General features: G+C 43.4%; 2 protein-coding genes across 2 annotated transcripts; one reads left to right on the top strand and one right to left on the bottom strand.

The window, feature by feature from the left end:
* The first annotated feature begins 2,121 nt into the window (after positions 1 to 2,121).
* On the top strand, positions 2,122 to 4,232 carry LOC125140452 (leucine-rich repeat extensin-like protein 5). Its single transcript, XM_047809726.1, has one exon. It carries the CDS (start codon positions 2,122 to 2,124, stop codon positions 3,799 to 3,801), a length of 1,680 nt encoding a protein of 559 aa, XP_047665682.1. The 3' UTR covers positions 3,802 to 4,232.
* A 432-nt stretch (positions 4,233 to 4,664) lies between these two features.
* Positions 4,665 to 15,283, bottom strand: LOC113641397 (NLR family CARD domain-containing protein 3-like; the record flags this gene model as incomplete). Its single annotated transcript, XM_047809725.1, has 7 exons — positions 15,243 to 15,283; positions 14,222 to 14,338; positions 13,482 to 13,530; positions 13,076 to 13,280; positions 11,076 to 12,852; positions 8,348 to 8,524; positions 4,665 to 4,824 (listed from the first exon to the last, which is right to left on the bottom strand). Coding segments are annotated over exons 1-7 (2,526 nt in total), but the record flags the coding sequence as incomplete, so codon positions are not given.
* Between the last annotated feature and the right edge of the window lie 104 nt (positions 15,284 to 15,387).

The following is a 15,387-nucleotide window of genomic DNA, read 5'->3' as shown; positions in this document are numbered from 1 at the left end:
TTCAGTATTTTCACAGAGACAGTAAAACTGTTGGTGTTTTTTAATAACCTTCACACACCTTCACATCACTTAAAACCATCAATACACAGATCAAATAAATAAGTGTTTTTCTATATGGTGTGAATTAGCTTTGTTTCTGATGGTGATATTTATCACTATTGACCCTGTTTTTGCTCTTTGGATTATTGCTTCTTCAGATTTGTGGATGTGATTTGTTCTCCTCATGGACTGTTTGTTACACTTATTTCAGACTCGGCCTGTTTTTTGACCCTGCCTTTGCTTACTGATTTTGGATTGTTTGTCTTATCTTTTCTTCATTAAAACTTCTTCACATGGATTTTGCTGACTCGTCATTACAGTGTTCATGATCACCCGGGTATAGTGTAGATCTCTTTTTCTCTCCTTCCAACTGTTTTCTTTCCCTTCACCACATTCACACCTAATTCACCTTTCCTGTAAACTGGTTCCACATTTTGGTCTTCAGCTGCTGTTACATTAATAAGTCACAATAACTCCCATTTACCTTTTATAGTGTAATGAGTCTGTCTGTGTTTTTGCCCTGTTTCTGTCTGCTCTCTTGCCCTGCTGTTAATTGTTTGCTCCGACCGCTCATTTGTCACAATGGACAGTAATTGCTCTCAATCCTTTCCCCAGGTGTGTTGTCTCAGTCTCTGATTGTCTCCGCTTTGTGATTGGTTCCTGTTTGCTATATCTACTCTGTTTGTTCACTTCCCTGGTGTTGGTCATTGTTGGTGTTGGTATGTTGTGTGTCTATGTCGATGTTCCCGTTTCCTGTGTGCTCTGTGTTTTGCCTTGTGTTGCTTGCCTGATTGTTCATCTGTTTCTTGTTTTGGATTATTAACCCTCTGGGGTCTAAGGGTATTTTAGGGCCTGGAGAAGTTTTGTCATACCCTGACATTTGTGCTTTTTTCAATTGCTTATGAAGATATAAATGGCTAAAGTCTAATATGACTGTAATCAGCACAAACTGGACTACAATAATATGTGAGCAGCATGTATGTACATGATTGTGTTTTTGAGAAAACAATGTTTAGTGAAAAATGAAACATTTTAAATCACTTGAATAAGGCCTTAAAACACATACAGAACATTGGTTCACATGACTTTTGAGAACTGGATCTTGTAGCCTAGAGTTTTTGCTTCAAAATTATGTGAAAATTATCTTGTTTACTCACTCACAGGAAACAATATGTTGATTTAAATTTTCTAAGACACTTTTTGTTTGTAAAGGGCATATGCGAGTAGGCGTCAACTATCATGCATATTAATGTAATTCACACCTGAGAAGACAAAGGCCCGCATAATGAGTCGCATAATGAGCCTTACAGGTAACCACACAAAATCACTTTAGAAGTTAGTAATAACACAGAAGACACAATCAGGGCAAAACTGTGCAACAAAAAGAGGACAGGAAGAGCGCAAGATAAAAAAGGGTGTAAGGTTTGTAGAACCTAACCTACTCTGTCACATAGTACCCAGAATTATACAGTCATCTTTGTGCCACTCTAGGAAACAGTTCCTTTTCAGCTGAACACACAAGTGAACATCACATGCCTGGCATTTCCAAGGCATTTCCAAGCACACAGGTCTGTATTTCATGTACTGAGTCATCCCTGTGTCTCGGGGGCATGTACGTGATTACCTGAATCACCTCAGTTCATTTGCATATGAACAGCGCGCTCAGAGGGATGCGGGAACACATTAGCGATAATTAGGCGAAACAGGAGACACCGGACCACTCCTTACTTTCTTACGGATTACATAAAAATAGATTATTTGTTTTTGACTTGAATTTTTTTTTTAAAAAGTAGACATTTCAAGCTTTCTATGCATATATTTATCTTGTATTTGAGGCAAGTATTTGCTGAGATTCGGGTTGTTTTATTTATGTGTCTGTGAAGAGTGGTGACCGAGACAGAGATGGCAGAGAACACACTCTGTTTATTTTCTTTATTCTACAAAAGCACAGTGTTTTGTTGTTATTATGAAGGCACTCAAATAAAAGTGGACCCTTTACAGATTCGAATGATGTATTACATGTATGTGTATGACTATGAATGATGGAGTATTTTAAGTGGACTTCACGTTGAAGAGGAAAAAATGTGCCAAAGACACGCCGGCACGTCTTTGGACCCCAGAGGGTTAAACTCTGAAACTGCACTTGGCTCCTCACTTGCCTTTGTCCCGCCAAGACAGAACGACCAACCACAATTGGATCCAGCAGAAATCTTGTCAGAGGATTCCCCAGTCGAGGAATATGCTGAGGTATTCGTGGACCTGTGTAACCAGGTCAATTTTGGAGAGAAGGCTCTCAAGGACATCTTCAGGTATGGACTAGAGAAAAACCTGCGCTACTCAATGCAGAATAGCCGAGAGATTGGATCTTTGTCGGATTTCGTCAACTTGGCGTTGCTCCTGGGCGGGTCCTCGGTAACCATGGGCAGTGGAGAGACAGAAGCCGGCCTTAAATATTTTTTTTTGGGGGGGGGGGGCAGCAAGCATCGAGGTCCGTGGGCTTCGGGGCCAAACCAGCCACGGACGCCCAAATGCCCTACAGTGCCTCCGTCCAGCCCAGTCCCGTGCACACCTGTGATCGAGCCGGTTCACATGGCTACCATACCAGCAAGCTCGGCTGAGGCCCGTGCCCCGATGAGGTCGGTTCGGGTGGCCGGCATCCCTAAGCCGTCGGCCTCACCAGCCGCACCGACCTGGTCATCGGAACCAGATGAGCCGACCGGGTCGTTGGAACCAACCGAACCAGCCAGGTCGACGGAACCAGCCGAACCAGCCGGTTCAACGGAACCAACCGGGCCAAATGGGTCGCCGGAACCAAGTGAACCAGCCAAGTCGCCGGAACCAAGTGAACCAGCCGGGTCACCGGAACCAAGCGAACCAAACGAACCGGCCGGATCAACGGAAACAGATGGGCCAACCGGGTCTACGGAACCAGCCAAACCGACAGGGTCGACGGAACCAGCCAAACCGACCAGGTTGACGGAACCAGATGGGCCAACCGGGTCGACGGAACCAGCCGAGCCGGCCGGGTCTTCAGAACCAGATGGGCCAACCGGGTCGATGGAACCAGCCGAACCGACCGGGTCGATGGAACCAGCCGAACCGACCGGGTCGATGGAACCAGCCGAACCGACCGGGTCGACTGAAATGACGGAGTCGGATAACGCAGTCGACATGGATATACCCAAGCTCCCTGAACTCTCTGCCTGGCCTGAACCAACCAATTTTCCTGTTTTATCTGTCCTGTGTTTCGTTCCATTGGATTTGCCAGCCCCTCTACCTCCTGTCCCTGTTTACAGGCTCAGAGCACCCCCAGCACCACCATGGGTTGCAATCACGGCCAGCTCACTGAGCGCATCGGCAGCCCTGCCCTGGTCTCCAGCCCTGCTCTGGTCTCTGGCTCCGCCTGCGGCACCGCCCTGGTCTCCGGCCTTGCTCTGGTCTCTGGCTCCGCCTCCAGCACCACCCTGGTCTCCGGCCTTGCTCTGGTTTCTGGCCCCGCCTCCAGCACCACCCTGGCTGCCAATTCGGCTTTGGTCCCTGGCTCGACCCGTGGTACCACCCTGGCTCCAAGTCCTGCCCTGGTATCTGACTCTGCCTGCGGCGCCGCCCCGGCCACCTGCCCTTCCGGCTCCGCCATGGCCACCTGCCCTACTGGCTCCACCCTGGCCTCCTGCTCTGCCTGATTGTTCATCTGTTTCTTGTTTTGGATTATTAAACTCTGAAACTGCAATTCGATCCTCACTCGCCTTTGTCCCGCTGTGACATATAGAGTTTTAATGTCACTAAATACAAATGTTCTGTGCTGTGTGGCATTTGCTCAGTGTTTCAAATGATCTGTAACTAAGTTCCAGTTCTGATCACATTTCCATTCTTCTTCTTCTTGACCTGAGTGCAGCTTTTGATTCTGTAGACCAGGATATTCTGCTACACAGACTTGAACACTGGGTAGGTCTCTCAGGACCAGAACTAAACTGGTTCACATCATACTTGTGTGCTAGACAGTTTTATGTTCAATTGTGAAGTCAATCATCAAGACAACATGAAATTTCATTTGGAGTAAAGAAGATACAGAAAAACTTTTTCTACATTCAATCATTCCAAGTAGATTAGATTAATGTAATGCTCTTTTATGTATTTCACAAAAAAAAACCCTTTATACATTACAGTTAGTAACCAAATCACTCCTATTGTACAGGAACTGTACTGGTTACCTGTGACATCCACAATCATTTTAATATCATCTCAAATATTTATTTATCATCAACAAATGCTGACTTCCTTAAGGTGAATTTTAATAAGAAGAAGCTTCAGTTAAACTGCTTTTAGTGTCGCTGCTCCCAGGATGTGGATCTCACTCTCAGTGTTTATCCATCAGTCACCTTCACTAAATACATTTACAAAGCAGCTTAAACACAGTGTGTGTGTGTGTGTGTATGTGTGTGTGTGTATATGTGTATATGTGTGTGCGTGTGCGTGTGCGTGCGCGTGTGCGCGTGTGCGCGTGCGCGTGTGCGCGTGTGTGTGCGTGTGTATGTGTGTATGTGTGTATGTGTGTATGTGTGTGTGCGTGTGTGCGTGTATGTGTGTGTGCGTGTGTGCGTGTGTGCGTACCTCAGTATCTCCAGTGTACAGTGTGGATTCTTCAGTCCATCAGAGAGCAGCTTCACTCCTGAATCCTGCAGATTATTGTAACTCAGGTCCAGTTCTCTCAATCTGGAGGAGTTTGAGCTGAGAACTGAGAACAGAACTCTACAGCTTTCCTCTGTCAGATTACACCAACACAGACTGGAAGAGAAATTATGAAATGTTTGATTTATTTGTCTGATAGTGAATTGGGGTGTTTCCATCAGTGAGAAATAAAGTGTGGACCTGAACACAAGGTTCTAATATCAGGTTAAAAATATAAAATAAACAGTCTGTGTACAGATGTGGTAAGTAAGAATGCGCATCACATAGAGAAGGATCCTGCAATTTCTTGCCACATCACAAGAGAGTATGTAAACCTGACATTAAGATGGTTTTGATCGACAGATGCTTAGCTGGGCCCATCTTCCGCGGGCCCACCACCTATAGGAGGAACCGTAAGTGTCTGGTGCATTGTGGATTGGGTGGCAGTCGAATGCGGGGGCCTCGGTGACCCAATCCCCGGACACAGAATCTGGCTCTAAGGACATGGAATGTCACCTCACTGGGGGGAAGGAGCCTGAACTGGTGCAGAAGGCTGAGAGATACCGACTAGAGATAGTTGGGCTCGCCTCCACACACAGCTTGGGTTCAGGAACCCAACTCCTCGAGAGAGGCTGGACTCTCTACTACTCTGGAGTTGGCCATGGAGAGAGGGCTTGCTCATAGCTTCCCATCTCAACCGCCATGTGTTGGAGTTTACCCCGGTGAACGAGAGGGTCGTTTCCCTGCGCCTTCGGGTCAAGGATAGGTCTCTCACTGTTATTTGTGCTTATGGGAAAATTTGGCAGTGTAGAGTACCCGGCCTTCTTGGGGTCTCTGGGAGGGGTGCTGGAAAGTGCTCCTACCAGGACTCCGTCGTTCTACTGGGGGACTTCAACGCTCACGTGGGCAGCGACAGTGACACCTGGAGGGGTGTGATTGGGAGGAACCTAACCCGAGTGGTGTTCTGTTAGTGGACTTCTGTGCTAGTCACAGTTTAAAGCATAAGGGTGTGCATCAGTGCACGTGGCACCAGGACACCCTAGTCCTAGTGCACCATGTTCTCCACCTCCATTGTCGACGTGGCCCCTCTGAGCTGTGGCTGTAAGGTCTCTGGTGCCAGTCATGTCGGCAATCCCCAAACCTGGTGGTGGACCTCGGACGTAAGGGATGCCATCAAGCTGAAGAATGAGTCCTATCAGGCTGGTTGGCTCGGTTAATCCAGATCCAGCTGATAGGTACCAGAATGCCAAGCGAGCTTCAGACTGGGTGGTTGCGGAGGCGAAAACTCGGGTCTGGGTGGAGTTCAGTGAGGCCATTGGTTGGCCTTGAAGAAATTCTGGCAAACCGTCCGCCACCTCAGGAGGGGGAAGCAGTGCCCTGCACACACTGTTTACAGTGGGAGTGGGAATCTGCTGACTTCGACTGGGGACATCCTCAGACGGTGGAAGGAGTACTTCGAGGATCTCCTCAACCCCACCAACATGTCTTCCACTGAGGAAGCAGAGGCTGAAGGCTCAGTTGTGGACTCGTCGATCCCGCAAGCTGAGGTCACTGAGGTAGTTGAGAAGCTCCTCAGTGGCAAGGCACCAGGGGTGGATGAGATCCACCCTGAGTAACTCAAGTCTCTGGAAGTTGTGGGGCTGTCTTGGTTGACATGCCTCTGCAACATCGCGTGGCAGCTGGGGGCAGTGCCTCTGGACTGGAAGACTGGGGTGGTGGTCCCTCTGTTTAAGAAGGGGAACCGGAGGGTGTGTTCAACTACAGGGGGATCACAATCCTCAGCCTCCCCAGAAAAGTCTATGCCAGGGTAATGGAGAGGAAAATTTGGCCGATAGTCAAACCTCGGATTCAGGAGGAACAATGTGGGTTTCATCCCAGTCGTGGAACACTGGACCATCTCTATACCCTCGCCAGGTTGCTGGAGGATTCATGGGAGTTTGCCCAGCCAGTCCACATGTGCTTTGTGGATCTGGAGAAGGCATTCGACTGTGTCCCTCATGACGACCTGTGGGGGGGTGCTCTGGGAGTATGGGGTCCAGGGCCCTCTGCTAATAAGGGCTGTCTGGTCCCTATATGACTGGAGCAGGAGTTTGGTTTGCTTTGCTGGCAGTAAGTCAGACCATGTTGTCACAGGTCCTGTTTATTATTTATATGGACAGGATTTCGAGGCGCAGTCGGGGGCCGGAGGGAGTCCGGTTTGGGGGCAACAGGATTTCATCTCTGTAATTTGCAAATGATGTTGTACTGTTGGCTTCCTCAAATCAGGACCTTCAGCGTGCACTGGGACGGTTTGCAGCCGAGTGTGAAGCGGCGGGGATGAGAATCAGCACCTCCAACTGTGAGGCCATGGTTCTCAGATGAAAACCACTTCAGGTTGGTGGAGAGCTCCCGGCTCCGGATAAGCGGTAGAAGATGGATAGATGGATGGGTAAATTCACATAGCATCGTTTTTAAATAATTTCATAACAATCAGAGAGATTTAGATCAGTTTTGAATTTGAGAGTGTGTTGTCAGTTGAGGTATAAAACACACTCAGACTCAGAGTTGGTAGTAAAAGCAAAAGGCTTCTTCAATACATTGCAAAGTCTACACAGTGAAGAGGCAAATACCCCAGGTTTGTGTGTGTGTGTGTATGTGTGCGTAAATGTGTGTGTGTGTATGTGTGTACATGTGTGTGGGTTTGTTTGTGTGTGTGTGTGTGTGTGTGTGTGTGTGTGTGTGTGTGTGTGTGTGTGTGTGTGTGTGTAAATGTATGTGTGTGCATGTGTGTACATGTGTGTATGTGTGTGTCTTCATGCATCCTCCCTCATTACTGAAGATTTCTCCCATTATCACCTCAGCAAGGCCACATTCCATTTTCAGTTCTTATTGAACACCTGCACACACACACACACACCTAAAGTTCCCATAACAGCTAGAATAAGGGCCTCTTGTTCTTTCTCCCTAGTCTTTCACACAGAATACTGTAAAAGCACATAACATTATATATAAACACTGATGATAGTTAAAATTTCCACTACAACAGTTAGATACATGGTGAGACTTAAACCATGCCGAAAGCCACACAGAGTTTATCTTCCACTTCACTCCATTGTGAATGAGATGAACAGAGATGGACTCATCAAACACATCAAACACAAACTTCCCCCATACTGTAGGTGAAGCGTGTCCTGGGTAAACACTTGAGGGTGAGACAACATGAAATGTTTACAAGGTCACAGCAGTTTTCAGTAGTCTCACCATGTATCTAACTCCCAAACTCAAAAGTGATCTAAATCTCTCTGAATGTTATGAAATTATGTAATAACGATGCTATGTGAATTTATTTAGAGGATAATTAATGCTTTGTGTTGTAAACTCTCACATTCTAAGCTCCTATTCAGTCTGTTATAAGACTTTATAATGTAACAATCTTACTTTTATTAAACTCAATATTGATTTTTCATGTACATAACACACCTTTTAAATAAAGCCTGTTAAAAAATGCCTTGCTGATGTTTACTAACTTATAGCTTGTTAGCTATATATATATATATATATATATATATATATATATATATATATATATATATATATATATATATATATATATGTATGTATTGTGTGTGTGGTGTGAGTGTGTGTGTGTGTGTGTGTGTACCTCAGTATCTCCAGTGTACAGTGTGGATTCTTCAGTCCATCAGAGAGCAGCTTCACTCCTGAATCCTGCAACAGTTTATTGTTACTGAGGTCCAGTTCTCTCAGACTGGAGGAGTTTGAGCTGAGAACTGAGGACAGAAGTCTACAGCTTTCCTCTGTCAGATTACACCCACGCAGACTGAAAGATAAATGATGAAATATCAGAACACTGATCTCAAACACAGCCATAATCCAGCTAAAGTTGAAGATGTAACAGAAATGTCAGTGTGTTTGTGTCACACACACAAATCAGAGGACAGGACACCACATCAGCACATTTACAGGAGCAGGGACGTCTTTCTGCACTCCACAATCTCTCAGGTACAATTTATTATAAGACCATTCGGTTATGTACATAACACACACATGTGAGAGCGAGCAGCCTACAAACACTACACTCTGATCTGTGTTCAAGTTTCTACACCCAACACTGCAGATACAGTGCATTTTATTACAGAACATAAAGAATTATACAGCTGTACACTACCAGTTAATAACATGACAATACTAGTCGTACTTTACACTCAGTTATATGTTGGATTTCACAGAGACACTAAAACAGTTGGTGTGTGTTGTTCTCTGTGCTCGTACACGTACAAATCTGTCACCTCCAGACCTCTGATTTTACACACACACTGGTTCAGGTGTTTGGTGTGGACCTGAGTACAGGTGGTGTGTTCACATACGTCCAAACACATCCAAACTAAAGAGAAAGATTACATTTTTTAACCTTATAAACGATTCTTGATCATGAATTGTATTTTTTATAAAATATAGATGAGTAAAAATCTCTCATCGATCATAAACAATGTAAATAAAGGATATTAGAAAGAACTTTGTACTGTTTACTACAGATGTCACTGTTACTATTTCAACACAACTTAGTGAACCCTTCTTTCTCCACAGAGTAAATGGGATCATGTCTTTCATGCCTCCACAACTGAGAAGTGAACGTTGGGTTCTCTTCTCAAATCTGAGCTCCTTCCCTGTTTACAGAGTGACGTCACATCAGCACGACTGCACACAGCATCAGAAATAAACAAAGGCAAACTTCTTACCTTTAAATGAGTCACACTGTATATACACAAGTATTAGCTTTAGATGGATCAACATACAGACATTCGTTTGTTCAATCTAAAACACTGACTATACACATAGCAGGAAATCTAACCCACCTTGTAGGTACAAATCTAACACAACACTACTGTGTGTTACACTAAAGGATTTGTGTAGTTGGGCTTCAGGGGGCTATAAGTGACATGGTAGAATGTAGTGTACCAACGTGTAATATTTTATCAGTACATAATGATGAACAGAGAACAAAACCAGTCTGTTATTAATGTTGTACAACAAAAATAACGATTCACTACAGCTGCTTATAAATACAAACACAGTCCACAGGTTAATGTCTCCAAAATCCACAGAAAGTTTCCAAAGAACGAAACCTGGCGACTCTTCAACAGTAACGGTGATAAACCTGACCGACCGTCACGGGCAACCGTCTTTGTGTTCACCGTCTGTTTTTACCACATCCACCATCTTCTGATGCAGTGAACCAGACAAAAAACTGTCTATAATTCAACTACAACAGATTAACAACAATCACGACCCAAGAACAAGAATGTGATTATTAACAGTTTGGTGTCTTTGTCGAGCGCCAAGTAGAACAAAACAGGACTTTTTAATAACAGCGGTCACGACACTACACTCACCTGTGACACATTATTCATCCTCTCTCTTTTTACCTGCTTGTACACTTGATAAGCAAAGAACAAAGAACCCCATCAAAATAAAAGTCTTCATATAAAAAGTCACATTTAAACTCCATCCTCTACAAACAGGTCAGTGTTAGAGAAAGAAAATCTTAATCACACATCTGAGTTCGCTGCCTAGCTTGTTTCTAACATAATAAGAAGATAAAGCTGAACATTTTCCAACTTCGTCTGTCCAATGTGTCGAGGTCCAAAATGATGGTTGATGTTTTATTTACCACGAGCTCAGTCCTTGGTAAAGTTTAGCAGTAGTGCAGACTGAAGGAGACTTTTGTTTTTCCTTCATATTGGGTTAAAGTTTTAAAAAGCATTTATGTTTTATTTTTATAAGAAAGAACAATTGAGTAAAAAAGCCATGACAGAGTGAATCTCCCCACAACACTGTGTCACACACAACAAAAGATGAGGAACTTCAACATAAAGACATACCTGAAGGACATTAGAGTGTTTTAATATTTACTTTTTCTATTTTCTATCCATATTGATCCCATTTTGTCAGTCTGATGTTTTTCTCATGTGTGAGAGTTTTGTTAAATGTCACTTTCAATATAAACAGAACAGAAAAAGTCTTTCATTGGTGTTTAGTTCAGAAATGTCTTTAGTTCTTAAATGCATGCAGTTATTTTGTATAGAAATTTTTCCATAAATTTTAGAGAACACTTAATTTTTCATGATTCATATATAAAAGCTATAAAATACCTCATATGATGCTATAAGATTTTGTCCATGTGGCCCAGCCCTCAGTTCAGATATAACATGTTAGTTTAAAAAGTGACACAATCTTCTGTAAAAGTACCAGAGGTTTGTGTAAAGATGATTAGAGGAACTATTAACACACATTAATCCAAACAGTGCAGTTCAGTGTTACATTAAAATAATAAACCATGCAGTAATATAGTTATAAATAAAAATACTCACACAGCTTTTCTGGAGGCTTTGACCACTGGCAGCAGTCTCAGAAGACCTTCATGTGATCGATTATATTTCCTCAATTCAAACACATCCAGCTTCTGTTCTGAGGTCAGTAACACAAACACCAGAGCTGACCACTGAGCAGGTGAGAGTCTGGTTCCACTGAGACAACTGTAACCCTCTCTGTTCAGGTAAGTTTGTACTTCCTGCAATAGAGAATCATCATTCAGATCATTCAGACAGTGGAACAGATTGATGGATTTCTCTGGAGATGGATTCTCCCTGATCTTCTCCTTGATGTACTCCACTGTTTCCTGTTTGCTGTGAGATCTGCTTCCTGTCTGTGGCATTAAGTCTCGTAAAAGAGTTTGATTGGTCTCCAGTGAGAGACCCAGAAGGAAGCGGAGGAACAGGTCCAGGTGTCCATTCTCACTCTGTAAGGCCTTGTCCACTGCACTCCTGAGGAGATCAGACATGGTTGGTTTTCTGAAGAAATGAAAAGGACCAGTGCTTTGCCCCACAAGCACATTTGTATTTCTTAAAATAAAGCAGAAAAATACATATAAAGCAGCCAGAAACTCCTGAACACTCAGATGTACGAAGCTGAACACCTTCCCCAGGTGAAGCCCAAACTCCTCTCTGAAGATCTGGGTACACACTCCTGAGTACACTGACACTTCTCTGACACCAATGCCACAGTCTCTCAGGTCTTCCTCATAGAAGATCAGGTTTCCTTTCTCTAGCTGGTGGAAAGCCAGTTTTCCCAGTGCCATGATACTCTCTCTGGTCTGCTGAGGATCAGGGTCACATTTCTGATGGTACTTTTGGTCCTTGTGTTTGATCTGAAAGATCAGGAAGTGTGTGAACATTTGAGTCAGAGTCTTGGGGATCTCTCCACCCTCTGCTTCACCCAACATTCTCTCTAGAACAGTGGCTGAGATCCAGCAGAAGACTGGGATGTGGCACATGATGTAGAGGCTTCTTGAAGACTTCAGGTGAGTGATGATGTTATCAGCCAGGCTCTGATCACTGATCCTCTTCCTGAAGTACTCCACTTTCTGAGGATCACTGAAGCCTCGTACCTCTGTTACCTGGTCTACACACTCAGGAGGGATCTGATTGGCTGCTCCTGGTCTTGTGGTTATCCAGAGGAGAGCAGAGGGAAGCAGATTCCCCTTGATGAGGTTCGTCAGCAGCACATCCACTGAGGCTGACTCTGTCACATCACACAATCTCTCATTCTTCTGGAAATTCAGAGGAAGACGACACTCATCCAGACCATCAAAGATCAACAACACTTTGTAGGAGTCACAGTCTATTGATTCTAGTTTTCGTATTTCTGGGAAAAAGTGATGAAGAAGTTTCATCAAACTGAGATTTTGCTGCTTCATCAGATTCAGCTCTCTAAAGGGAAGTGGAAACATGAAGGTGACATCCTGATTTACTTCTCCTTCAGCCCAGTCCAGGATGAACTTCTGCACAGAGACTGTTTTTCCAATTCCAGCAACTCCTTTAGTCAGCACAGTTCTGATGGACTTGTCCTTAAAGATCTCATTACATTTGATGGGTTTCTCCTGTGTTGCTGGTCTCCTGGACACTGCCTCAATCTGTCTCACCTCATGTTCATTATTGATGTCTCCACCCCAACCCTCTGTGATGTAGAGCTCAGTGTAGATCTCATTCAGAAGTGCTGAGCTTCCATGCTGTGAGATTCCTTCATTAATTCTTTTAAACTTCTTTCTCAGATTGGACTTCAACTTTGGCTGATACACAGAGGCGAGTTCTAATAAACAAAGTAATATCTAGTTTAGTAATAAATAGTTATAATGCAAAATCGTACAAACACTGCTATTAATTCCTGACTGATGTACTAAATATTATCTCTATATACTATATACTATATTATATGCATACTGTATATACTGTATTATATGTATATGTACTATATATTATTACTCTCTCTAAAGTGAAGCTGATGGAATAAAGTCATGACTCAGAGCTCTTACTGTTGTGCAGTGTGTTAGCGAGATCTGTGTGGTTCATGTTCTTCAGGACGTGCAGTGAGATCTTCAGCGCTCCGTCTCTGACACTGTGCAGATCCTCCTCATCCTCCACCTCCCTCTCAGTGCATGCTGGGTAATCTGGACTCAGGAGCTTCCTAAACCTCTTCAGCTCATTCTTTATCAGAGTGATGACTTTGTGTTCCAGCTCCTGGTTAGAAACACACAGGAACAGATATAAATATTATCATGTTACAGTGAGAGAGGCTTTTATTTTATCAAAAGAAGAAAAGTCTTTTATTATCACAAAATTTAAACTCATACAACTGATTACCCTTAATGCTGCTGCACATCAAGACATGACAAGGGATCACAACACAGACATTACACACTTTAAAAACAACACACACACCTTGAATATAGAGTCCAGCTGATTTGTGCTGATGTTTGATTTTTGTGGTCTGTGAACAAACAAAACCCATCATGTAATATGGACTATATGTATTCATAGCTGCACAAATCACACACTAATAAATACACACACAGATATTTAACACTATCCTCTTAACACAATACACTGATTTCAGGATTTCCTAACTGACACCAACATGTTTAGAAACAAATGTTTGAATAAATGAATAAAATCTTTATATTGTCATTAATGTCCCAGGTGTAAATGTTCTTCTGTAGCACCACAGACCCTCCAGCTCAGGGACTGCAGACTGAACTGAACTCTTAAAGCACTTTTCCTCACTGCCAGTCCGAGAGCTGCAGAACTGCACAGTTTAGTGTTTTACTGCTTCAACACCTGATAAAGCTCATGAGGGGCTTCATAATGAGACGAGTGAGTTTGATCAGGTGGAACACTGCTGTAAAACACCTCACTATACTGACCTCATATCAGTAGAACTGTCTCTGTCTCTGAAGAAAAGTGGAAAATCCATTGACTGGTCACTCTTCATGGACACACAGCTGAGTTCTGGTGAGTCTGATCTCTTTCCCTCCATCATTCTAGTATTACAGAAGTACAGAAATATCAGCAATAATTAATACTCGGCTGTCTCAGCACTGTTAACTGCTTCAGCACCTGATAAAGGTCACGAAGGGCTTCATAATGAGACAAGTGAGTGTTAAACACCTCACTATACTGACCTCACATCAGTAGAACTGTCTCTGTCTCTGAAGTTAATTGGTTTTCCCATTGACTGGTCACTCTTCATGGACACACAGCTGGGTTCTGGTGAGTCTGATCTCTTTCCCTCCATCATTCTAGTATTACAACAGAAATATCAGCAATAATTAATACTCTGCTGTCTCAGCATTGTTAAATTATTAAACAAATCATGTGTTCATCATTAAACACCAATAATTCCATCTTTTTAATTCAGATCCAGTCTGTACACTTATTCAAACAGGAGACATAAGTCAGGAATTACAGCCTGTAGAGTTCACTGACACAAAGCTATACTGCTCTTATTAGAGGTCTTCATGGGTCCACTTAGATCCGAAAGGGTTCGGGTCTAAAAGTTTCACATGTGCCTCGGACACTGGTCGGGTGTAATAATATCGGCATTTATTATCGGGTAATTTAAAATGAATGTGTTTTTACCGAACGGACCCGAGAAGATCTCGCGTGTGTGCATCGACTCGAGTTCTTTTCCAACCTCTCCTCTGTTTGCCAAGACCGCTTGCGACGTGTGGCTGGCAGTAAGCGAATTTTTGTTGAAACAGACCTGTCAATCAATTTTGAATCCACGCTGTAGCGGTTATTTTAGTGTAGAGTTACGCAACATTCCGGTCCAGTCGGGTTAAAAAAATGCCAATGGGTCGGGTCGGACTTGGGTCTAATTTTTTCGGGTTTGTCTCGGGTAGAAAAATAAATAAATTATGCACGTCGGGTTCGGGTAAAAAGTGATTCGGGTCACTTCGGGTTGGATACAAATATTTAGACCCGAGAAGACTTCTAGCTCCACATTACACAGTCCTTTTTACTATTCTCTCAGTGAATGATTTGTCTAAACTGTTCTTAGATCAGATCAGTGATATATTCACTGCTATTAAACACCTTAAAGCAAAGTTGACTTCCTGTGTTAACTAGCGAGTGTTTAGAGATACAGATGTGTTCCCATGAGACAGTGTGTATTTATTGCTGGTGAATGTAAAAGTAAGTCACGTCTCGTCTTTCTTTAAGTCCTGTTTCCCAGACACACTCATGTTGGAGGTCATGTCTCCTTCTCCAGATTACAGCAGGACACACGTTTACTTCACTCCAACATCGGTGTGTTAAATTAAACCCTGAATCAGCACAGAGTTCACTT

Source organism: Tachysurus fulvidraco, unplaced genomic scaffold (assembly GCF_022655615.1).
Source record: "Tachysurus fulvidraco isolate hzauxx_2018 unplaced genomic scaffold, HZAU_PFXX_2.0 HiC_scaffold_77_np12, whole genome shotgun sequence".
In the NCBI taxonomy this organism is placed as follows: domain Eukaryota; kingdom Metazoa; phylum Chordata; class Actinopteri; order Siluriformes; family Bagridae; genus Tachysurus; species Tachysurus fulvidraco.
The sequence above is the reverse complement of the archived record's forward strand: the minus strand, read 5'-3'. Positions and strand labels throughout refer to the sequence as shown.